This window comes from Vicugna pacos, chromosome 10 (assembly GCF_048564905.1).
Source record: "Vicugna pacos chromosome 10, VicPac4, whole genome shotgun sequence".
Lineage (NCBI taxonomy): Eukaryota > Metazoa > Chordata > Mammalia > Artiodactyla > Camelidae > Vicugna > Vicugna pacos.
The window spans coordinates 23,734,122-23,759,564 of NC_132996.1; the positions used below are offsets into that span (position 1 = coordinate 23,734,122).

At 34.1% G+C, this 25,443-nt stretch overlaps 1 protein-coding gene across 1 annotated transcript in view; it reads left to right on the forward strand.

Annotated features, from left to right (window-relative positions):
- The window catches only part of RSF1 (remodeling and spacing factor 1), a 119,491-nt gene that overhangs the window by 21,058 nt on the left and 72,990 nt on the right, over positions 1-25,443 (forward strand). The window contains exon 2 of the mRNA XM_006213645.4: positions 17,771-17,862. Coding sequence (XP_006213707.2) covers positions 17,771-17,862 — 92 coding nt within the window. The remainder of the gene's footprint in view (positions 1-17,770; positions 17,863-25,443) is intronic.

A 25,443-nucleotide genomic window follows, 5' to 3' on the forward strand; every position in this document is an offset into this window, starting at 1 on the left:
ACCTCACTTACATCCGTGGACAGATAATCCAGACAGGAAACACAGCCTTAAATGATACATTAGTCCAAATGGACTTATTTGATCTTTATAGAGCCTTCCATTTGAAAGCATTGGAGTTCACATTCTTTCCAAGTGTACATGGAACATTCTTCAGGACAGATCACCTGTTCGGCCACAAAGCAAGCCTCCGTAAATTTAAGAAAATTGAAATCATATCAAGCATCTTTTTTGACCACAACATTATGAAATTAGAAGTCAACTACAAGAGAAAAAAACTGCAAAGAAACAGAAACATGTGGAGACTAAACAATATGCTCCTGAACAGTGGATCACTGAAGAAATCAAGGAGGAAATTTAAAAATACCTAGAGACAAATGAAAATGAAAACATGATGATCCACAATCCATAGGACACAGCAAAAGCAGTTCTAAGAGTGAAGTTTAAAGCTAGCTATACAAGCTTACCTCAAGAAATAAGAAAAATCTCAAACAACCTAACTTTACACCTAAAGCAACTACAGAAAGAAGAATAAACAAAACCCACAGTTAGTAGAAGAAAAGAAATCACAAGAGCAAAAATAAATGCTATAGAGACTAGAAAAACAATAGAAAAGATCAGTGAATCTAAAAGCTGATTTTTTGAAAAGATAGATAAAGCCTTTAGCCAGACTCATCAAGAAAAAAAGGGAGATGGCCTAAATCAGTAAAATCAGAAATGGAAAACGAGAAATTACAGCCAACACCAGAGAAATACAAAGGACCATAAGAAACTATACAGCAGTCAAATGGACATCCTAGAAGAAATGGACAAGTTCTTAGAAAGGTTCAGTCTTCCAAGACTGTACCAGAAAGAGCTAGAAAATATGAACAGACCAATTACCAGTAATAAAATTGAATCTGTAATTTAAAAATTCCCAAACAAACAAAAGTCCAGGACCAGATGGCTTCACAGGTGAGTTCTACCAAACATTTAGAGAAGAGTTAACAGCTATTCTTGTCAAACTATTGCAGAAATTTGCAGAGGAAGAAACACTTCTGAATTCATTCTAGGAGGCCACCATAACCCTGATAATACCAAAACCAGACAAAGACAGCGCAAAAAAGATAATTACAGGCCAGTATCACTTATGAATACAGGTGGAAAAATCCTCGACAAAATACTAGCAAATTGACTCCAACAGTCCATTAAAAGGATCGTACACCATAATCAAGTGGGATTTATCCCAGAGATGCAAGGATTTTTCAGTATCTGCAAATCAGTGTGATTGATACACAACATTAACGAGTTGAAGAATCAGAACCTTGTGATCATCTCAGTAGATGGAGAAAAGGTTTTGATAAAATTCAACATCCATTTATGATAAAAACTCTCCAGGAAGTAGGCATAGAGGGAACATACCTCAATGGAAAGCTGAAAGCATTTTCTTTAAGATCAAGAACAAGGCAAGGTTGCCCACTCTTACTACTTTATTCAACATGTTTTTGTTAATCCTAGCCACAACAATTATAGAAGAAACAGAAATAAAAGGAATCCAGGGGTAGGTATAGCTCAGTGAGTGGTAGAGTGCATGCTTAGGATGTACAAGGTCATGGGTTCAATCCCCAGTACCTCCATACATTTAAAAAAAAATAAAATAAAAGGAATCCAAATTGGAAAAGAAGTAGTAAAACTGCGACTGTTTGCAGATGCCAAGATACATAGAAATCCTAAAGAAGTGATCAGAAAACTACTAGAGCTCATCAGTGGATTTGGTAAAGTTGCAGAATATAAAATTAATACACAAAAATCTGTTGCATTTCTGTACACTAACAATGAAATATCAGAGAGAGGAATTAAGGAAAGAAATCCATTTACTGTCACAACAAAAAGAATGAACTACCTAGGAATAAATGTACCTAAGGAAGTAAAAGACTGTACTCAGAAGACTGTTATAAGTAACTGATGAGAGAATTTGAAGATATCAAAAACAGATTGAAAAATATACCATGTTCTTTGATTAGAAGAATCAATATTGGTAAAATAACCGAACTACCCAAGTCAGTCTACTGATTCAATGCAGTCCTAGTCAAATTAACAATGGCATTTTTGAAATTTGTGTGGAAACACAAAAGACCTTGAATAGCCAAAGCAATCTTAAGGAAGAAGAATTTTTGAGTTGGAGGATTCATGTCCCCTGACTTCAGATGGTATTACAAAGCCACAGTAATCAAAACAGCATGTTACTGGAACAAAAACAGACATGTAGATTAGCGGAACAGGATAGAAAGCCCAGAAAGAAACCCATGCATTTATGGCCAATTAATCTATGACAAAGGAGGCAAGAATATACAATGGAGAAAAGACAGTCTTTTCAATAAATGGTGCTGGGAAAACTGGACAGATACATGTAGAAGAATGAAATCAGAACATTCTCTAACACTGTATACCAAAATATACTCCAGATGGATTAAAGGCTTAAATGTAAGACTGGATACTATAAAACTCTTAGAGGAAAACAGAACACGTTTGACATAAATCACAGCAGTACTTTTTGGATCTGTCTCTTGGAGTAATAGGAAAAAAAATAACCTAATTAAACTTAAAAGCTTTTGCATAGCAAAGAAATTATAAACAAAACGAGAAAACCACCTACAAAATGGGAAATATTTGCAAACAATTAAACTGGCAAGGAATTAATTTCCAAAATATACAAATAGCTCATGCAACTCAATAACAGAAAACAAAAACAAAACAACACAATACAAAGACGGACAGAAGATCTAAATTGACATTTCTCCAAAAGAAGACAGGCACATCACTAATTATTAGAGAAATGCAGATCGAAACTACAGTGAGGTATCACCTCACAGCAGTCCGAATGGCCATTGTGAAAAAGTCTACAGATAAGAAATGCTGGAGAGAATGTGTGGGAAAAAGAACCCTCCTACAATGTTGGTGGGAATGTAAATTGGTGCAGCCAATGTGGAGAACAGTATGGAGGTTCTTTAAAAAACTATTAATAGAGTTACCTACGATCCAGTAATTCCATTCCTGGGCACATATCCAGAGAAAACTCTAATTCAAAAAGATATAGTACACAAGATACATATATAACTGAATCACTTTGATGTTCAATGGCAACTAACCCAACATTCTGAATCAACTATACTTCAATAGAAAAAAGTTTCCTAATTTGATTAGAATTATAAACTCACAGGGCCAATAATCTCAACAGATTCAAAGCAGGGCAGACACACATAAAATACCTACACATAATCAATTCCAAAAAACCAGAGAATATTTTGAACTGAACTAAAGAAAAAGACATATTATATACAGAGAAACAATGTGTTTTTCTTGTTCAGAAACTATGCAAACTAGGAGATATTGAAACATTTAAAATATACTGAATGAAAAAATTACGTATTCAAGAAAATATCCTTTGAAATGGGGTGAAATAAAAACCTTTTCAGACAAAATCCAAGAATTTGTTGCTAGCTATTTGACATATACTATACGAAACAGCTTCAGATGGAGGGTAAATGTCGGATGAAAGGTTAGGTGTAGACAAGGAGTAGATCAGTGCAAGAAATGAATATTTCAATATAAAATAACATTTTCCTTAATTTTAAACATCTTTTTAAAAGGTAATTGTTTAAAGCCAAAGTCATAATATATTGTAAGTTTTACAACGTATGTAGAAGTAAAATATATGACAACCATAGTATTAAGGATGAGAGCTGGGAAATGGCAGTACTTTGGTGCTGTAAGGGTAAGACGTGTTCACGTTTTGTATGATGTGAGAGAATAGCATTTGATGGTACACTGTGTTGATTAAAAAATGCACGTTGTAAAACCTAGAGCAACCACTAAATATTAAAACAAGGAAGTTTGCTTAAGTTGCTAATAGTAGGTGAAATGAAATGCTAAATTTTGCCCACTTAATCCAAAAGAAGACAAAACAGAAGAAGGGAACAAAGAAATGTTGGGATAGATAGACGATAAATGGTAGGATTTTTAGATTTAAATTCAGTTATATCAATAATTACATTAAATATAAATGGTTTTTATCAGGGTTTTGTACATTTCTTTAAAAAGCCAAATATTAAAGAGTATTTTAAACTTCGTGGTCAGTACAGTATCTGTTGAAACTGTTCAGTTTCGCCAGTGTAGTGTGAATGAAAGTAAACATAGACATTACGTAAATGAATAAGTAAGACTGTATTCCATTAAAACTTTATTTATATAGACACCGAAATTTGAATTTCTTGTAATTGTCATGTGTTACAAAGTACTGTTTTTCCTTGAAATTTTTTTTAAACCAGCAACTCTTAACTTACACACCCCCAAGGTAAAACCATTCTTATTTCATGGGCTGTACAAAAACTCGTGACAGGTTTCATTTGCCCTCTGGGCTGTTGTAGTTTGGTAACACTTGGAGTAAACCTGCTCTCTCCAGTCTGGTCACCACTAGCCACCTGTGGTATTTAAGTTACAATTAATTAAAATTAAATAAAAGACAGAGGTTGTCAGAATATTTAAAAAAGCAAGACCCAACTATATGCTACAAAAAGGATAGAAAATGATACACTAATCATATGAAAGCTGGAACACCTATACTAATATCAGAAAATGGAGACTTCAGGACAAGGAATATAATGGGACAAGAGTTAACTTATCTGGAAGATACAGTAATTCTGATACTGTCTTTTCTCCCAATAACAGCTTCAAAATATGTGAAGCAAAAATTTGACAGAACTGAAAAACACATATACTATCTAAAGTTATAATTGGAAACTTAAAACGCTCCTCTCCCAGTAATCCTAATAGTGCAACTAGACAGAAAATCAGAGTATAGAAGATGTGAATAATGTTGTCAACATACTGGATATTATTGATGCTTCTAGAATACTACCCAACAAGGCAGAATATATGTTCTTTTGGAATGACTGACAATACCTCAGATGTTGGTGAGGATATGAATCAGCTGGAACTCAAAACAGTTATGGTGAGAAGATTAAATGGTGCAACTACTTTGGCAAAACTTTTGGGGATTTCTTATTAAGTTAAACTTACATCTACTGTACAGCTCATTTACTTCCCACTGTTCTAATCTACCTAAGAGAAGTAAAAATGTATGCCTGTACAAAGACTTGTGCACAGATGTTTATAGACATTTTGCTTATAATAGCCCCAAATTAGAAATAACCTGAACATTTATCAGATAATTGGATAAACAAATATAGTCATACAGTGGGACACTACTTATGTTAAAAAAGAGTGGGCTTCTGATATATGCAAAGCATGAGTGAATTTCAAAAATATTGTGCTGAGCAAAAAAAAGCCAGAGAAAATGAGCACAAACTGTACGATTCCATTTTTATGGAACTCTGGAAAAGACAAATCTGTAGTGACAGAAAGCAGATCAGTGGTTGCCTCAGGCTGGGAGTAGGGTGGACTAGTAATGAGGTCAGAAGAGAACCATTTATTTAGTCATTTGTTTTTTGTTTTTTGGTTGATTTTTTTGCTTATCTTAGTTTGTTCTCTTGTCATATTAGGAAACTTATTCATAAAGGCCAATTTATGGCTGGTCCTTTATAAATTGGTAGCATGGGTATAGTTGATTAGTTGGCATAAATGCACATTGCCAAAATGGACATTCTGTTTTACATGTTTGCTGTAGTGGTTTTTATGTACTTGTTACCTGTTTTTCTGTCTGCTTCTTTAAGTATGAGCAACAAATATATGTTATCATTTATTCTCATTTATTCCTTTGCTAATCAGTCAGTTACTTGGATTACGATAAGTTCATGTTTATGAATAAGTTTTTTTTTAAGTCCACATCATGTGTTCATTGAACTAGTCTATTGAGTTTAATGTGTGCTAGGCACTGTCCTAGGTGCTGAAGACACAAGCCTGTTTAATGTGGGATAGAGGTGATCAAACAGACATTTATGATACAGTGTGAGGCATAAGTAGAATCATTTTGGGACTTTTAGCAGGGGCACTTAATCCCAATGAGGTAAAAGAATAATTAGAGAATGGATAAGAGAATGGTTTCTTAAAGAGCAACAACCGAACAGCTCTGAAGGTGAAGAGAGCTGGGTTGATGATAGAGGGAATTGCATATGGTTAGGTCAGGAAGCTAGAAACAGCAGGGAATGTTTGGGAATTCCACGAAGTTCAGTATGGTGGATTTGTTGAGCCATTAAACCAAAACTAGTAACTTGTTAGTCTAGAGTTTCTGTTAGAAAACAGTGACCCCTTATTAATGTTTTCTCTTACTTGAGCATATCTGTAACCAGCCCAGTGAGACAGTGTACTTAAATTGAAGCAAAGGGATGAATAAAATAACTTAGGTTCAAAAGAAGTGATATTCTAAAATAGAACCAATTTTCAAGGAAAGGGCAGAAGTGGATCTGCAAATGAATCCAAAACAGGGCAAGGAAATAAGAGGAGAAATAAAAAAAATGATGTCACAGGATGGCCAGGTTTCAGGAGGGAAGATGTGGTCACTTGTGTCATTTGCTGCCAAATTAAACAAAGACTAAAGCATCCACTTAATTTAACTAATAAAAATCAGATTATGATGGATTTGGAGCAAATGGGACAGGTGAGAAAATGGAAACTGAGTGCATAGAATTCTTTGTAAAAGAGTAGGGGAGGAGTATGTGTTAGCTTGAGGGAACGTTATCATACTACTAGGATGATAGCCCCGAGTTCATTTTCAGAAGAAATCTCCACAAGTCCCTTACTCTTAATTGAGTTGTTTCAGGCTGGTGGCAGTTAAAAAAATACATTGAGAAGGAGCGGGTTAGCTCAAGTGGCAGACTACATGCTTAGCAAGTACAAGGTCCTAGGTTCAGTCCCCAGTATGTCCTCTAAAAATAAAATTAATAAAACTTAATTACTTCCCCCCTGCCAAAAAAGTTAAAATTAAATTAAATTAAATTTTTAAAAATCAATTGAAAGTCATATATAAATGAGAGAATAATTGTAAGTTTCACATTTTTCTGGCTTTCCAAGGGACCCAGTCTTAGTAAACTTCTTCTAGGAACATTTATTTTTCTTTAAAGTGTAGACGCTTAAGCCAACAGTTGCTGTACTTTTGTTGGATTAGATTTTATACATGTAAGAACCCATATTGAGATAGTGATGCTTCCTTGCCAACAATGAAGAATGAGGGGTGGAGATATTAGTATTTCAACATAACTGAACAATCTCAATGGAACAGTTTCAAATGCATAATTAAGATACCAGCTATTTTGAGCCTGTAGGAAGAAGGGTTCTTTAAACTGGAATATATCTATGTCTTTTGGGTTGTGTCTAAACTCTTAAAAGATTTGTTTTTTGTACAGTTTATTATATTTATTTGTGGGGGGGTCCATAATTAGGTTTATTTATTATATATATATATATTTTTACAGAGGTACGGGGATTGAACCCAGGAACTCACGCATGCTAAGCCCACACTCTACTACTGAGCTATACCCCCCCATCTCTAAACTCATTGAACATATTTGCAGAAAATTTTATGTTTACATTTTCTTATGATGTCCATAGCTTTCCTTCAAAGTTAAGAGGTTGTCTTATGTTGGATTCCCAAGACAGCAGACCTTGAGACGAAAATGTAAGTGTAAATAGTTTATTTGGGAATCGATGCCAGGAAACACTGACAAGGGCGGGGAAGTGAGATCGGGAGGGGGAAAAAGCCAATACAGGTTATGTTTTTAAGTAAGTTACTTTGTAGGCAACTGGGACTGAATCCTTCATTTGAGCTGAAAGATAGTATAGATCATATCTCAGATTTATTCCTGCAAAGGGGTAAAGGAGCTTCTGTCAGTTACTGGCTTAGGGATGCTCCCAGGAATGGTTAATTCCCCTGCCCAGTAGTCAGAAGAAACCGTCATGTAAAGACTTGGACATGCTTACAGGTTGGCCTGTATTGGAATATAAGTGTTGAGGGGATAAAGATGAGATGCTGCCATCATCTGCTACAGAAGTAAAAGTAAAATGCAATTTTATTTATTGATTAATTGAAGATGTTTTAAAATTGTTTAATTGGCAATTCTGTGACATTAAAGAATTACTAATTTTAGGTGGTATAATGGCATTACACTTATTTTAAGAGTCCTTATCCTTTGGAGATACACAGTGAAATATTTATGTATAAAACTGTGATATCTGGAATTTGCTTTAAAAGAACACATTGAGATGGGTCAAGGTGGTATGAATGGATAAATGGTTACATAACCCATATAAGACTGACAGAAACACAGAGCCTGTTGTCTTTTTCCTTAAATTCAAGAGTTATCAAATGTTCATATCAATCCCTTTAGAAGTCTTGAGGCAGAACATGTTTTTTATTGCTTGTGCAATTGCTGATGTTTTGCTGATGTTTCAATAGAACATGCTTAAAAATCACAAATATTTTATTTAGACAAACTGGTTTGCTTATTAATCAGTGTTAGCATTCAGCAGCTGGCCCCCAAATAAGATGTCAGCATTTGCTTTAAGTAAGACATGATCACCATCTGGTGGTGAATAACAGTAACTTTGGTTTGTATATTGCTTTATAGTCTAAAATGTTTTCACATACATTTTCTCATTTATTGAAATAAATGTAGAAATTACAACAAACCCATTTTTTGATCCTTTCTGCTAGATTTCGAGAAACCGTAACATGACATAGTATGTTACTCATCTAGTTGTCTCTGCTTGTGAAGTGAATGTGGGTTGAAAGAAAAGTATGAACCAATCACTTGTAAGCAAGGAGTAAAGACAACCTACATTTTATAAAGAAATGGAGTTCTTTTAATTTAAGTTCACAGATTTGAAGATTGTCTTTAAAAAAACATCAGACTGATTTTATAACACCTGAAATCATGGTGTTGAATCATAAAGACATCTTCTGGTGTGCTTATAAGTTTTTAAATACTATGAAACATATACGATGAAAATAGAGAAGTCTGGCACTTTATAGAGGTCTGGTGTTAGGAGATCACCATATAGGTATTTCTTTAGTTACGTGTAGACTTCATTATTTACTCCTGTATACAGATGCCTATGGGAGCATTCACCTCTTCCATCCCTCCCTTCAAAAGGGAGAGAAAAAGAGAAAAAAAACCCTGCAAATGGCTATTGATATCACCAGTTGGCTCACACAATAAACTAAAATCTAAAGCCACTTTTGCTGTCTTTTTCATCTCATCTTCCTCATCATTTGTCTGCATACTGTTCAGATAATTTTTTCTTTCACACCTTAAAAGGACTCTTTTTTTTTGGCTGTCTGCAGAACTTTTAAAATTTCCTCATTCCCTCTCTCCTATTGCTTTCCTTCTCCTTTATTTTCTTATCCCTGCTACAGTTTATCAAATACTTGAGTGAACCAGGAACTCTGCTGGGTAGACAGCAATGATAAAAGCAGATGGTTCTGGCTCTTCATCTAGCTTATGTCTAAGAATGGGAGAGAGGAAGAAGAGGAGATAGGTGATAGATAATTACAAAGTGAGACTGTAAAGATAATTAAGACTATATGATGTCAAAGAGCCTATCTTTTCTTTCTTTTTCTTTTCCTATTTATACTTAGTTCTTATTCTCTGTTAATTCTCCACATTTGGTGTAACTTAAAACAGTTTTTTAGCTGGGTGCTTGATTTTCTGCTATATTTAAATATTAAAATTGTGACATTTTATCCATTATTTTGTTTAACGTTATGGATAAAATTAGTTCTTGTAGGGTAGCAAGGCAGTTTACAACTTGGCTTGGGTTTCAGTGGAATGCAAGCTCTTTTGCAGGTTGAGTATTTTTTAAGGTAGTGCTTTACATTTTGACTAACAATGCTCACTTTTTTGAATTCTAAAGCACAGTGTTTCTCAACCTTTTTTTCATGATCACACCCCCAAGAGAAAATTTTAATTTAATTTTAATTTCTCTCTAGCAAGAGAAATTAAATACTAAGGAATAAGATTTTGTCAGAGTTAAGTTGTGAAGAACCATAAACCATTATCTGAGATTTATTTTGTCCTCTTCAAGGACCAGTTTTTGTTCCCTTGAGGGCAGTATTGTCTGTCCCCTTTGAGAATATATCCTATAGCGGACTTTGCTTTTATCATTTTAGATTTTCCAGAGAGCAATTTGGAAGTGAAGTGAGTGTTTAAAAAATTTTAACTATAAAAATAGATTGGAAAATAGCAATGATGGTTGCACGACATTGGAATGTAATTAATACCACTGAAATGTACACTTAAATGGTTAAAATGACAAATTTTATGTTATTTATATTTTACCACAGTTTAAAAAATAATCATGTAATATAAAACCCATCGATTTGTATACTTTAAATGGATGAAGTGTGTGTATGTAAATTACATCTCAGTAAAGCTGTTGAAAAAAGAAAGAATTGATCGGGAGGAGTATTAATAGTCTTTCCGTTGTCACAGCAACTATTTAGCTTTAGGAATGGATAATGCCTCAGAATGCAAAGTCAGGAGCAACCTGGGATCAAAACCCAGATATGTAGCTGTGCAGAAACGGTGACTTGGTTCGTAAGTTAGGTCTTCTGAACTGTTCATCCATTTGATACTTTAAGAAACATTAGATAGAGCCTTGGATTGGAAGGCCAGAGGTCTGGAATCTTGCTTGGTCTCTCTTTGATCTTGGACATTGCACATCACATCTTAGTTGCTAAATTTTCTAGTTTATCAGTATGCTTTCAGTTCAAAAATTCTAAATCCCATGACTGACTGCTGCTGTGTTATTTAGACATGGGCATCGAGTATTAGAGCTGGAGGACTTTAGATCATCTGGTACAACTCCTTCTATGGATGAGAAAATTGAGGTTTGCACCTCTTTTTCCTGATTTTTTCTAGTGCTTTTCATTATATACAAATCACAATTTTAAAGACTGCTTAGTTGAAATATTAAGTGCAGGCTTTTAAGTGCAATGTGAACATTTGAAATGATGAGGAATATGAGAAATAAGTTATGATACACATAATTTATTTGACTTTACTATTAAGTGTCGATGTGTATATGTTGCCTTTCTAAACCATGATGTAATCAAATGAAAAACCATAGTTTCTGCTTTTAAAAATGAGCAAACAGGAATCATGCAAGATAGATATGTAATAGTTACTTCTTCAAAGATTGGCAAAGATGCTTGTTAGAAAATTCTATGGAAATTTTGAAATGTTTTAGATTTTGCAGTTTTCCTTGTGTGTACTTCTCTGCATCTCTACTGCCACAACATTAGTCTGAACCATCATTATCTCTTGCCTGATGTATGACTAGCCTCCTAATTAGTTGTGTTTCCCTCCCTCCAGTTCATTTCTCAGAGAGCAACCAAGGTGACCTGTACAGCCCCTATACCTGTTTAAATTATGAAAATGTAAAACTTACACAAAATTAGAAAGTTGTATAGTGGTTTCAAGTGCTCATCACCCAGATACAGTGCAGTTTCATAATTTTGTTTGGTCTATAACTCCTATCTGCCCCCTGCCGCTTAGAGTATTATGAAGCAGATCCTAGATACAGGATGATCTTTAAAAAATTTAGAGCAGGAAACTTTCCCAGATTCCTCCCTTGATTTCTCATTACACATAAAATAAAATGGAAACTCTTTAAATAGTCCACGTGGCTTTATAAGGTTTGACCTTTGCTCACCTCCTCAGCAGCATCTTTCACCACTTTCTTTTTCCTGCCACACTGGAAGCTTTTAGCTGCCTTAGGACTTCTGTACAGGTATTTCCTTCTGCCTGGCATGTCCTTCCCTTCCTTGGCTTGTTTGGCTGCTTCTTTGTGGTCTTTTCCTTATTAGACAGCCTTTTGCCCCTGGTTTTACCCTATGTAAAAATGTTTACCTAAAATGTTAGCAGTTGGTTCATTTAGGTGAAGGATGTACTAGTCTTCAACTTTTCCTTAGATTTGAAATTATTGGAGAAAAAAAATGTTGAGGGAAAATCACTCCTCTTCCTTAGATACTGTGATATCACTATTTCTTTTTTTTTTTAATTTGTTTTGAGCTTTTCTCTCCATCCTTCCCTACCCATCCCCCTAATATCCCTCCAATGATTACTAAATTGAGTAGAAAGAAAAGAGAGTAGGGAAATAGGATCATCTGATTAGAGTTGGAGGCATGTGGTATTGGAAGTTGTTGCCTCAAGTACCTCAGATTCCCTCTGCTGGACACTGTTAAGTACATACAAGGAAACTTGAGTAACCCTCTTGAGAGTGGCTCACATCGTCTTACTTAGAGGCCTTTCCTGTCTACAAACATTTACCTTCTCCTTCAGGAAGGAGTGCTGAATGCTGGTTATCACAGCCTCCAGTCATGCTGATGTTTATAGTACACTGATTACTTTCTTTGTAGCAGAGATGTGCTCACAGTTTTGGTTCTGAAATAATCTGAGCCATGTTTGGTGTGTTTCTCTACCTATATGGGAACAGCAATATGATTCGAAAGGAAAGTCAAAACCCAAATGGAGCATTAGATGCACCTTGGTTTGCCTGCCTACACAACAGCTATTCTGAGTTACCTTTTTCTTAATGGTAATAATCTGAGCTTAGTGATTTATATTATACTTACCTGGCATTTTAAACTATAGCTTTTCAGATAGTGGCCTAAATTACAGTTTACAGTCTTGAACCTTTTTTTTTTCCTTTTTAGAAAACTTTAGGATGATTGATTAAATGAACTCTTTGAAGGTAAGGTACATAAATATATAATAGCTATTTCAAGGATCAAGTGGACTGTGGGACCAGTGTCATTATAGCTAAAACTGTGCTCCCCAGAGTTTGTAAAAACTGGGCAGTAAGTAAAAGCTTATTGTAAGCTTATGTTTCAATCACTGCATCTGAAATCAATGTTCTTTTATCAGTGGCCTACATAAAATCAACTGTTGTGTGAGTCTAAGTGTATCTTTGTTTATAAGCATAGAGGAAGTATAAAAAAAAGCTATTGAAAAATGAGAAAAATTATGTCATTTAGTTTTTATGAGCTGCTATAAATTTCTACCATTAAAAAAGCAAATTATAAGTAACAAAACTAGAATTAAGTAGCAGCTTCTTAAGGTTTGGTGCTGTACAGATGTCTAGGAAAATGTCAAACTGTAGAACATCTTTGGGTGATTGGATCAGTAATATAGTCTGGGGTATACAGTCTTCAGTATATAGTTTGGGGTATACAGTCTTTGTACCTCCATCATCTCAGCAGACCCTGCATGAATTCACACAGTGCCTGACCTTTTCTTCTGCTTCAGAATCTTTTACCTTCCTGAGGCCTTGTGAGAGAAACAGGTCTGTTAAAGGTTATGTATCAAATCTATTATGTGAAAAGGTAGAGATCTTGGTTCACTTGGGTCAAAACCTACATTTTTCAAAATGACGTGTAATTGGTTAATAGATAATTCTTAGAAGGAAGTTAGTAATTACCTAATGTTCTGGAAATGAGATTTAGGAAATGTTCCAGGTGATAAATAAGTGAATTTACAGATTGTCAGTGCATGTTTTAGAAAATGATCATGTGTTTTAAAAATTTGACTGATAATTTACAACTGCACTGCTCCAAACCATAGCCCTTTCCCACATGTAGCTATTTAAATTAATTAAAAATAAGCAAAATTAAAAGTTTAGTTCCTCGGTTTTATTAGCAACACATCAAGTGCTAGTCACGTGTAACTAGTGGCTGCTATTTTGCTAAGTGCAGATATAGAATATTTCCATCATCATAAAATGGTCTATTGAATAAACACTGTTTTAGAGAATACAAAGTGTGGGAAATGTAATATTTTCATTAATTTTCCTATTGACGTTTTTGCCTGTTTCTTATTGATGGACAAAATATTAAGAGCTACAAGTATCTGTAAGGCTATTAGCCTGTCAATTCTATTTGTAACAAAAAATATAAGTAAATTGGATATTAACTAGACTTACTGTGGTGACCATTTGCAGTATATACTAATATCATATCATTGTGTTGTACACCTGAAACTAATACAATGTTACATGTCAATTGTATCACCAAAAAAAATTAAGTAAATTGTTAGTAAACTGTGGGTTATAAATTTTAGTTTTAAATATGCTAGCTTGTGTGATCCAATACAGTAGCGACTAGCCATACATGGTACTTGAACACTTGAAATTCAGCTTGTGTGAACTGAGATGTGCTGTAAGTGTAAAATATGTTTTGAATACTAAGTACCCCCCAAAAGTGTAAAATAGATGAAAGGGGGCAAAAGGTACAAACTCCACTTATAAAATAAAAAGTCATGAGGATGTAATACAGAGCATGGTGACTATAGTTAATAATACTGTACTGCATATTTGCAAGTTGCTAAGAGAGTAGATCTTAAAGTTCTCATAAAAAATTGTAACCGTTTGGTGATGGATGTTAACTAGACTTACTATGATCATTTTGCAGTGTATACAATATTAAATCACTGTGTTGTACACCCGAAGCTAATATTATGTGATGTCAATTATATTTCAGTTTTAAAATGGAATAAGAAAAATAGCAAGTAAAAATGTAAAAATCTAAAATTTTAAATGCTGATAATATGTTGAAATAACACTGGGATATGTAGTGTTAAATAAAATATATTATTAAAATTGATTTTGACTTTTTTTTACTTTTGTGAATGATCTACTAGAGAGTTTGAAATTTTGTGGTTCTTTTTATATTCTTTTGGACGGTGCTGTGCAAGAGCAAAGGCTCTAATAAGGAAATCAAGTAACATATAGTCCGTTTCTACATGCCTAAATCAACAACGACTGCATTTGCAAAGTGGGATGAAAAGCATAATTATTGCATATATTTATTTTTGTCCTTTTGGATTTTTAAAAGTAGTACCAATTATATCAAAATTTTGTGATTTCATTTATCTATGATATGGAGGATATGCATAAAAAATGAGTGCCAAGTTTTTTTCCTAACTGTTAAATGAGTGATATAGATAACATGAATACCATGGGCATTCCAAGAACAAGGATGTTAGAAACATTAGAAAGCTATCTCAGAGACTTTGGGACTCCTACTGGCCAGACATTGAAAGATGACTATTATTTGAGTGATGGAAAACAGTAAGCTGGAGGGCTTGAATAAAGCCCGATAGATAGGGAACGGGGTATACTCAGTTAGCAGGCCAGAATGATTTAAATCAAGGATTCTGGTGCAGAAGTAAGAGAGGATTGGAGAGTTAGGTTGAGACTGAGTATTGGGACTCTGAGACTAGGGTAAGAAATATGGGTGAGTTTATATAGGTATTTAGGAGCCATAAAAGATATTTAGGAACAGGGAAGTGAAACAAAAGCAGTATTTTTGGAAAGATTGGTTTGGTTACAGTTACAGGAAACTATCTATACCTGTTTTACTGAAATGAGAAGATAACAGTGATATTCTAGAGAAACGGGGAATCAGGAGCAGGTTTGAGATGTAGGAAGGCAGAATCAACAAAACTACTGTGTTTGGGGGAAAAGGAGAAATTGAAACTGACTTTGGTTCCCCAGATATCATGACAGAAATAAAAATAATGGTGTTTTAGCTTTGTGTAATATTTTGCATTTTTTAAACTGTAAGAGAGCCAATGCAGCCATGAGGAATTTCAAAGTCAGTGTTGAGAGAACTAGATCAGAATCATGGTCTCCTTGCCTTAAGTGATAAAACTGAGAATTGAGCCCAGCTCTTTTTCTTCCTGATGTATTGTCATTGGCATCTACTCAGTTGTGTAAGCCAGTGCCTCGGTTTTTCTTGACTCTTTCAGTTTGCACAGTGAGTCCATAAGTTTTATTATTTGTTTCCCAAACATTTCTCAAATCTGCCCACTTCTCTTGGTACTACCTCTGCCTTAGTTCAGGTTTTTCCCATCCTTCTGGATTGATATTTTCCTGAATTTGTATCTAATCTGTACCCTGCACTCTAACCTCCTAAAACAAATAAACAAATAAAAGCAATCTGTTTTCCTACAATTCAATTTTTGAGATCTTTCTAAATTATAGAGCACTCTCTTGCTTAAACTTTTTAAATAAAATGTGAATGTTGTAGCTTGATCTTACGAGATTCTTCATTTTCACACCCTTTTTCTGGGTGCTTCCAGTTCCATGCTCACTTTGTTTTTCAGCCTTTTGCATCTGCTGTTAATTTTGTAAGCAGTGTCTTTCCCCAGTTTTTTTCTGTTCCACCCTCAATCCCATACATTGTGGTTTTGGCTTAGTTTAATTGTCTTATTTACTTGCCACCCCTCCTGTGCTTTTCTTGCTTACCTTTAGCTCACCCACCATCTACGCCTCTGAGAAGACTCCTTTAAGGAGGCTCATTAAAAGACAGATACTATTTCTTGCTTACTAACAGTGGACCCGTAGAAATTTGTTGAATGAGAAAATATTTTTATATGTCAAGGTCATTTCAAGTTAAGAGTAGCTTTAGTGGAGAATAGAGAGTCTGGAAGAATGACTGAAAAATATTAGTACATTACTTCCTAACCTGTAATTCAGAGCGCTTGTATACTCCAAGATATTGTGTGTTTCATGAAAAAAAATTCCACGATCAAATACATTAGGGAATGCTGCAGATGATTTCCTTGTCTTGGATACTTGTAGTGCACGTAAGACTAATCAGTGAAGGCTTCAAGAAGCTCTGCGGTAAAAACAATTTTTTTTTGGTCCAGCATTTTCCTAATGTATTTGATTATGGAAACTTTTTAGATAGTATACCTGTAATTTCTTTTAGGTTACTAGCAATATTTGTTATTTAGAAAATGCTAAATGTGTGTGTCCTTTATTTCCCTCAGGTCTAATTAATAAAATTATACCACATAATCAGATCATGCTCAAGGGATATTTGGAGGAATTCTGGTTGTTCACAGTTGGGAGAGAAAATCTGAGAGACGATAAAACAATCTTCAGATATTTGAAGGTTCCAATAAAAGAGGAATTGAAAGTATTTTCTTTGAAACTAGAGAGAAAGAGGAAGAACCAGAGGAGGAAGGTGTAAGGAGGCAGATTTTTTGCTTTGTGTAAGGGTAACTTTCTAGTAATTAGAATTTTGGTAGGTTAAGTAAATTTTCTGTCCCTGAACGTTGTCAAGCAAAGACTTATAGGGATACTAAAGAGGAATTCAGCACATTAGATAAAGGATAGATCAGACAAGCTGTTTTCTTCAACAGTTGAAAACCGTCAGCCTATTTCTGAGATATCTGTCAACTTGAAATTTTATTCCTTGATTCCTTTCTAATTCTGTGAATCCGTGTCTTGGTCTGCAATCTCAGTAGAGAAACTAGGTATGTATTACAAGAAACGTAGAGTAGAAATTTTAGTTGTATAATTAAGTGCCTTTACTTGATGGTGTTTTTTAAATGGACTTTATTTTTTAGAGAAGTTTTAGATTCACAGAAAAATTGAACACAAAGTATAGAGAGTTCACAAATATCTTCTTCCCCTACACATGAACAATCTTCCTTACTATCCACATCCCATACCACTGTGGTACATTTGTTACAATTGATGAACCTGCATTGACACATCATTATCAGCGAGAAGTACAAAGTTTACGTTAGAGTTCACTCTTATTTGATGTTTTGAAAGAAAACATGAATATTCCTTCTCATTTTAAAGAAAGTGGTTTTCAATTATTTCTTGCCTTAGTTTATTCTTTTCTGATTCAGAGGTCTAAAAGATAACTAAATCAACATCTATTTTGAAAAAGTATTCAGCATTGGGGAAAGTTCTTTTTCTATAATCTTAAATATTTACAGATGTTTTATTTTGCTGGCTAACAGTATTTTTTCTTCCTTTTAAGTACCAAAAGAATTGGTGGAGCTCCATTTGAAGTTGATGAGGAAGATTGGCAAATCTGTTACAGCAGACAGATGGGAAAAATATTTGATCAAGGTAAATATTTGTAAATCACTTTCTCTTTTACTGAAATATTCTTTATCTAGCATAAATTGATGTTATATTTCATAATATGCCTTAACCTTTAAAATGGTCTCCTAAAAGTTGCAGAATATGACTCATATCCGTATGATTACTATTGATACATGATTCTCTTTTGTAGCTTTCAAGCAATAGTCTAGAATCCTAAAGTTGGATTTCAGAGGTGTTATGTATATTTTGTGCCTATTACTGTGCTCAGGACTTTTCTTATCTTCTCTCATTTGATCTTTAAAATCATCCTGATCAAATCAATTAAGATACAGATAAGGGCCAAGCAAATTGTCATTTTTCCTTGAGATCACGTAGTATGCATAAGACAGAGCCAGAATTTGTTTTTTTACTTAAAAGGTAAAATGTCCAAAGACCTTTAGGTCAGTATGGAAGGCTTTTAAAGTTAACTCTCAATGGTAGGAGTTTCTTAACTTTTGAAAAACTCAATGTGAGATATTTCAATATTTTTATACAAGTTTAAAGCCCTGGAAAGTTGGCTGAGCATTTCAAAAATCTGATGCTGTAGGATTTTCTGAAAGCTTTGATTTTTAACTATTTAAAGTACTTTCTAAAATACCAGTGAAGTTGCTGTTTTGCCTTTAACACAATATTTATTAATGATTAAGAATCAAGGTCTGGACCTTAAAAAAAGGTACTGGAATTTTAGGACACTAGTTTTAACATAATATTTTAAAGAGTATAGTCACTTATAAATCTGTTTATTAAAGTGGGTTTGTTTATTTTTCATATGTTCTAAGAACTGAGGTGGAAATATCTTGTATACTAATCTCAGCTCTACTGTTAACAGATTCTGAGTCCATGGATAATCTGCTTTACCCCCTTATATCTCAGTTTTTTCACAAAATGTGAGAAATGGGATGAGATGATTTTGTAAACCCCTTCAGTTTTATGGTCATAACCACAGGTTCTAGCTCAGCTTTTTTGAATGGAGATATATTCACATAACATAAAATTTGCCCTTTGAAAGTATACAATTCAGTGTTTTTTAGTATATGCACAAGGTGCAAAAATCATCTGTATCTAAACCAGAATATCTTCATCACCCCAAAAAGAAACCCAATACCCATTAGCAATTACTTCCCTCTTCCCCCAGTCTTTAGCAACCACTAATCTGCTTTCTGGCTCTAAAGATTTGCCTATTTTGAGTTTTTCATATGAATAGAATCATACAATTTATAGCCTTTGTGTCTGCCTTCTTTCACTTAGCGTAATATTTTCAAGGTTCATCCATGTTGTAGCATGTATCAGAACTTACTCCTTTTTATGCCTGAATAACATTTCATTGTATGAATAATACTACATCTTATTTATCCATTTATCAGTTTATGATATTTGGCTTGTTTCCACCTTTTGGCTATTATGAATAGTACTGCTGTGAACATTCGTGTACAGGTTTTGGGTAGACATGTAGTTTAATTTTATATATCTAGGGAGGAATTGCTGGGTCATATGGTGATTTTGTGCGTAACTTTTTGTAGAACTGCCAGACTATTTTCCAAAGCAGTTGCGCCATTTTACATTTCCATTAGGAATGCATGAGGGTTCCAAATTTTTCACATATTATTGGTTGATTTATTGATTAATTTTAGCCATCCTAGTGGGGATGATGTGTTATCTCGTAGTTTTGATTTGCGTTTCCCTTATGACTAAATGATGTGGAGCATTCTTTTCATGTGCTTGTTCACCTTTGTGTGTATCTTGTTTGAAAGAATGTCTATTCATGTCCTTGTCCATTTTTCAAATGATTGTTTGTCTTTTTGGTTTTGAGTTTTAGGAGTTCTTTATGTCTTCTGGATACTAGACCCTTACCAGACATATGATTTGCATACATTTTCTGCCATTGTATATGTTGTATTTTCAGTTTCTATTTGATGTCTTTTGATGCTTGAAAGTTTTAGTTTTGATTAAGTCCAATTAGTTTTTTTCTTTTGTGAGTAGTGCTTTGGTGTCTGTCATATATAAGAAATCATTGCCCAACTCAAGGTTGTGAAGATTTATTCCTATATTTTGTCCTAAGAGTTTTTTTATAGTTACAGCTCTTATATTTAGATCTATAACCCATTTAAAGTTAATTTTTATATATGCTCTCAGGTAAGAGTCCATCTCCATTCTTTTGTACATAGACATCCATTTGTTCCATTACCATTGTTGAAAATATTGTTCTTTTCTCCACTAGATTGCCTTGACATTCTTATAGAAAGTCGGTTGACCATAAATACGAGGGTTTATTTCTGATGTTTTTGGTCTGTTGACATACATGTTGTTATTTATGCTAGTACAACATTGTCTTTATTACCATAGCTTTGTGGTAAATTTTGAAATTGTTCACCTTTTCCAAGATTGTTTTGGCCATGCTTCATCACTCTCATTTCTTTATGAGTTTGAGGATCAGCTTGTCAATATCTGTAAAAATGCCAGTTAGGATGTGGATAGGGATAGTATGTAATCTGTAGATAAATTTACAGAGAATTCGGTTCTTAACAAAAGTAAGTTTTCTGATCCACGAAAACAGGATGCCTCTTAAAATAATTAGGTCTTTTAATTCCTTTCAAAAATGTTTTGTGAATTTCTGACTCCAGGTCTTATACTTTTATTCAGTTTATTCCTTAGTATTTTGCTGTTTTTGATGGTATTGTAACTGGAATTGTTTTCATTTTCAGATCATTCACTGTGTGAAATTGGTGAATCTAGACTAGATCTTTCTAGTGTGTAGAAATACAATTAATTGGGGGGAAGGTATATTTCAGTGGTAGAGTGCATACTTAGCATGCACAAGATCCTGGGTTCAATCCCCAATATCTCTATTTTTAAAAAAGAAATATAACTAATTTTTGTATATTAATCTTGTGTCTTACAACTTTGCTGAACTCATTTATTAGCTCAAATAGCTTTTTTGTGAATTCTTAAGATTTTCTGTATACAAGATTATATGTCACCTGCAAGCATAAACAGATTTGCTTCCGCCCTTTTCAGTCTGGATGCCTTTTATTTATTTTTCTTGTATAATTGCTCTACTGCAACCTCTGGTACACTGTTGAATAGAAATGGTGAGAGTAGACAGCCTTGTTGTGTTCATGATCCTAGGCGGGAAAGTTTTCACCTTTTTAACTTTTAGTATGATGTTATTCATGTTTAGTATGATGTCCAATACCAGGTTGAGGAAATTCTTTTCCTAGTTTGTTGAGTATTTTTTATCATGAAAGCTGTTGGATTTTATCAATTTTTTTCTGCATCTATTGAGATAACCACGTGAATTTTGTCCTTTATTCTGTGTGGTGTGTTATATTGATTAGTTTTCGTATGTTGAAACCTTACATTCTTGCAGTCAGTCCCACTTGGTCATAGTCCATAATCCTTTTTTTATGTTGCTAGATTTGGTTTGTTAATTTTTTTTTTGAGAATTTATGTTCATAAAGGATATTAGTCTGTTGGGTTTTTTTTCCTTGAGATATGTTTGTCTGATTTTGGTACTTGGGAAATTCTGGCCTCATACAATGAACTAAGAAAGTGTTTCCTCTGCTTTTATTTTTTAGCAAGTGTTTGTGAGGTATTTATTAGGATTTAGCAGTGAAGCCATGTGGGCTTGGGCTCTTTGTTGAAAACTTTGTTTGTTTGTTTACTCAATCTCTTTGTCATAGGTTTATTCAGATTTGTATTTCTTCTTGAGTCAATTTCAATAGTTTGTGCCTTTCTAGGAAATTGCCCATTTTATTAGCTTACCTAGTTTATCAGCATGTGGTTGTTCATAGTATTCACTTATAATTCTTTTTACTTATGTCAAGTCAGTAGTAATGTCCCCTCTTTCCTCATTTTACTGATGTAGTGTTCTCATTTTTTTCTGATCATTCTCATTAGAGGTTTGTAAATTTTATGTTATCTTTTTAAGAACCAACTTTTAGTTTAATTGAATTCTCTATTATTTCTCTATTTGATTATTTTCTTCCTTCCACTTGCTTTGTGTTAATTTGTTCTTCTTAATGTGGAAGCTTAGGTTATTAATTTGAGATATTCCTCTTTTTCAATATAGGTATTTTCAGCTATTCTGTCTAATCCCTACTTAACTTTATGTCATAAATTGGTATGTTGTATTTGGTTTTCATTAATCTCAAAATATTTTCTCTTTTCCCTTGTGATTTCTTTTTTGACCCATTAGTTATTTAGTACTATGTTGTTTCCACATGTTTGTGAATTTTCCCAATTTTTTTCCTGTTATTGATTTCTAATTTCATTCCATCATGTAGGAGAACATAACTTTGCATAATTTTGATCCATTAATTTTGTTAAGACTTGTTTTATGGCCTAACTTAGCATATATTAGGTCCCTCTTCAACATTAAAAAATAACTTTTCTACTTAGATATTTGTTGAGATTTGCTTATATGTTTATATTTACTGTCCTTTTTTTCTGATTTTTCAGACTTTTGCTGCCCTATAAGTTTATACACATACACTCTTATGTATAAATGTATATTTTTGCCTTATCTTTTTGATATACTAAAGTCTTTACTATATTATTAAAGAACGTAAACTATCCCTTAACCCTTCTATTTCCCTTTAGCTACCAACCATCTGCTCTTCTTCCCCTTTGTATTTGTTACCTATTGCTTCAGTGGCAACTTCTTATTCCACAATTTTTGTGTGTTAGGAATCTTGCTTAGCATCTGTCATTAGGCTATATATAGTCAAGCTGTCAGCCTGGCTTGCAGTTTCATGTGAGGACTCAACTGTGGAAGGATCCACTTCCAGTCTCAATCATATTGCCGTTGACAGGATTCAGTTCCTTGTCTGGATTCTCCATAGGACACCTTAAAGCAGTGCAGCAGAACCAGTGAGTGAGAGAGTGCCTGAGACAGAAGTCATGGTCTTTTTGTAGCCAGATCTTGGAGATGTACTGTCACTTTTGCCATATTCTGTTTGTTAGAATGAAATCACTAGACTTGGCTCATAAACGAAGGACGATGGGGTGGAGGAACAAGAGGAAGGGAGTCATGTAAGGGCAGTGAATACCAGGAGGTGAAGATCATTATGGGCCACCTAGAAGCTATCTATGTTACTTTGATAGCCAGACATCTTGAAATAATTTTCTTTTTGGCTATTCTGTTTCTTTACCTCTCATTCCCTCCTAAGTCCATTGAGATTTTCCTTCTCTGAATAATTACATTCCAGTAAAATTTCTTTTACAGTTCAAAGGTTTGAACAGTGTCCTTATTATTAAATTCAAGTCATACTGTTTGTTCCATATCTTCTTAATTTCTCTAGTTCTTCTCTTGAAACACTTCTCTTTTGGCTTCTTTCTATCAATACTTTCCTGGTTTTCTTTCTATCCATAGTAGTCTCCTTTGCCAGATTTTTCTTTTTGTCTAAGCTCCTGAAGGTTTTTGTACTACAGAGCTTTATTCCAGATCCTCCCCTAGTCTCATTTTATATACTCTCCGTGGGTGATCTTGTTTGTTCCCATGACTTTAAACCCCATATGCTGATGTGTTATATTTTCCTCCTGAATCTTCTTAGTTCCAAGGCCAGTATACTCAATTACATATTGAACATCTTTACTCAAAAAATAAAGTGAATCTGTATTAGGGTAGAGACTATACTTCTGTAACAAAATGATTCCAAAATATCATTGTTTTAATAAGCAATAACTTTATTTCTTTATCACAACAATCTGGCCGGGACTCTAGGGGCAACTGTGTTTTGTGAGGTTATTCAGGGATCCAGGTTCCATTTATTTTATTGTTCCACCCTAGGACGTTTTACTTTTCTGTGTTGTACAATGTACTTCAGCTTCAGAAGGGAGAAATAAAGTCCAGGGCAAGCAATTTTCTTTTAATAAATGAGGAAGAAGTTGCATATGTAACTTTGGTTATTCCATTGGGAAGAACATAATACTTCTTGGTAAAAGAGGTTAGAAAATGTCAACTCTTGAGGGGCCACAAGCTCAGGAAAATGGGACAAGGTAGCAAGATTTGTGTGAGACAACTGCAGAATATTTGGTTCCCTTTCCTTGGGGAAGAGTATACATTCCCTTCGTTGGTGAATTGAGGTACAGCTATATGATTTGGCTTTGGTCATGAAATGCAAAGAAAAGTGATTGTTACATGACTCTTTAATCTTCTTCCCAAAAGTGTATCTTCTCCATGTGCTCTTCTCCCCTTGCTATGATGACTGATAATTTTCTAGGTAAAGGCTGCTCATTTGTGGGTGATTATAATATATAACAAAGCTACTGCCAACCTGTTATCAAGTTACAGGAATAAACTTTTGTTGCTGTAAACCTAAATGTTCAGCAAACTATTTCTTAAAGGGTCAGGTAGTAAATATTTTAGGCTTGCAGTCTTTATATTCTCTGTCACAACTCCAGTTTCTAAATGAATTGATTTGGCTATATTCCGGTAAAATTTTATTTACAAAAACAAACTCTGGCTGTGGGCCAGAGTTTGCCAGTTACTGCCATTGAGATTTGAAGGTCATTTGTTACTGCAGCATAACCCCACTATTCTGACTGATACCTTTGGTTAAATAGCATCAACACCACCTACTTTCTCAAACCAAAAATCTAAATATCATTGTTGACTCCTTTTAATTTCCAAACTAATGAGCTTTGGGAATTCCATTTCCCAAACTAAATCTTGACCTCTCTGAGTTGCTCATTTAACAGATGAAGATAGTAAGACCCAAAGAGACATACTTATTACTGGCCATGTATACAAGTTAACAAAAGAGAACCAGAACTTGGATAGATCTGTTACTCTTATAATTTTGGGGGTTGTCATTTTTTGTTTTTATAGTCTACAGTTTATTGTTTCTTGACTTGGTTAATGGTACTATCTGTTCAGACCTACTGGTTGTTCTGGACTTCACATCTAGTATATTACCTGTATGTATACCTCTAGTATAGTACTAATATATACTGTATTCTACCATATAGAACAACTTTTGGTTTCCAGAATGGTCACACTGTTCTGGCTCCTTGATTCTTTGCATATGACTAAAGTAGGCCTTGCCCTTCAGTCTTCCACCTTTCTCTTAATATATCACCTTGTTTTATTTTGTTCATAGAATGAAAAATCTCAAGTTTATTTTTTAAGTCTGTCTCCTCCACAAGAGTCAAATCTCAGTGAGTGTAGGGATTTTTGTCAATCTCTATTACATTTTTAGCACCTGAGTCAGTGCCTAACACATAGCTGTTGCTCAGTTGCTCGGTCAGTATTTGTTGAATCAATAATTGGATGAATGAATGAAAGCTTCCTCGTAGAAGCCATGTATGTATACGTGCATGTACCTGTGCCTCCTCCCCTGTTCCCCTGCTCCCACTCCACACATCTCCACACTAAAACGCAAGTTCTCTGGGATTAGAGGGGTATGCATGTTTTCCAGTGTTTTCATCTAATACTATGTATGCCTTGCTCATGGTAGGTACTCAAGCATGTTAAATGCACACTTTTATCAGATATCAATTATTTCAGGTTCTTCTAAGAATACTTTAAGTTTTCTTTGATGCCAGCAAAACTAAAACATTTATTTT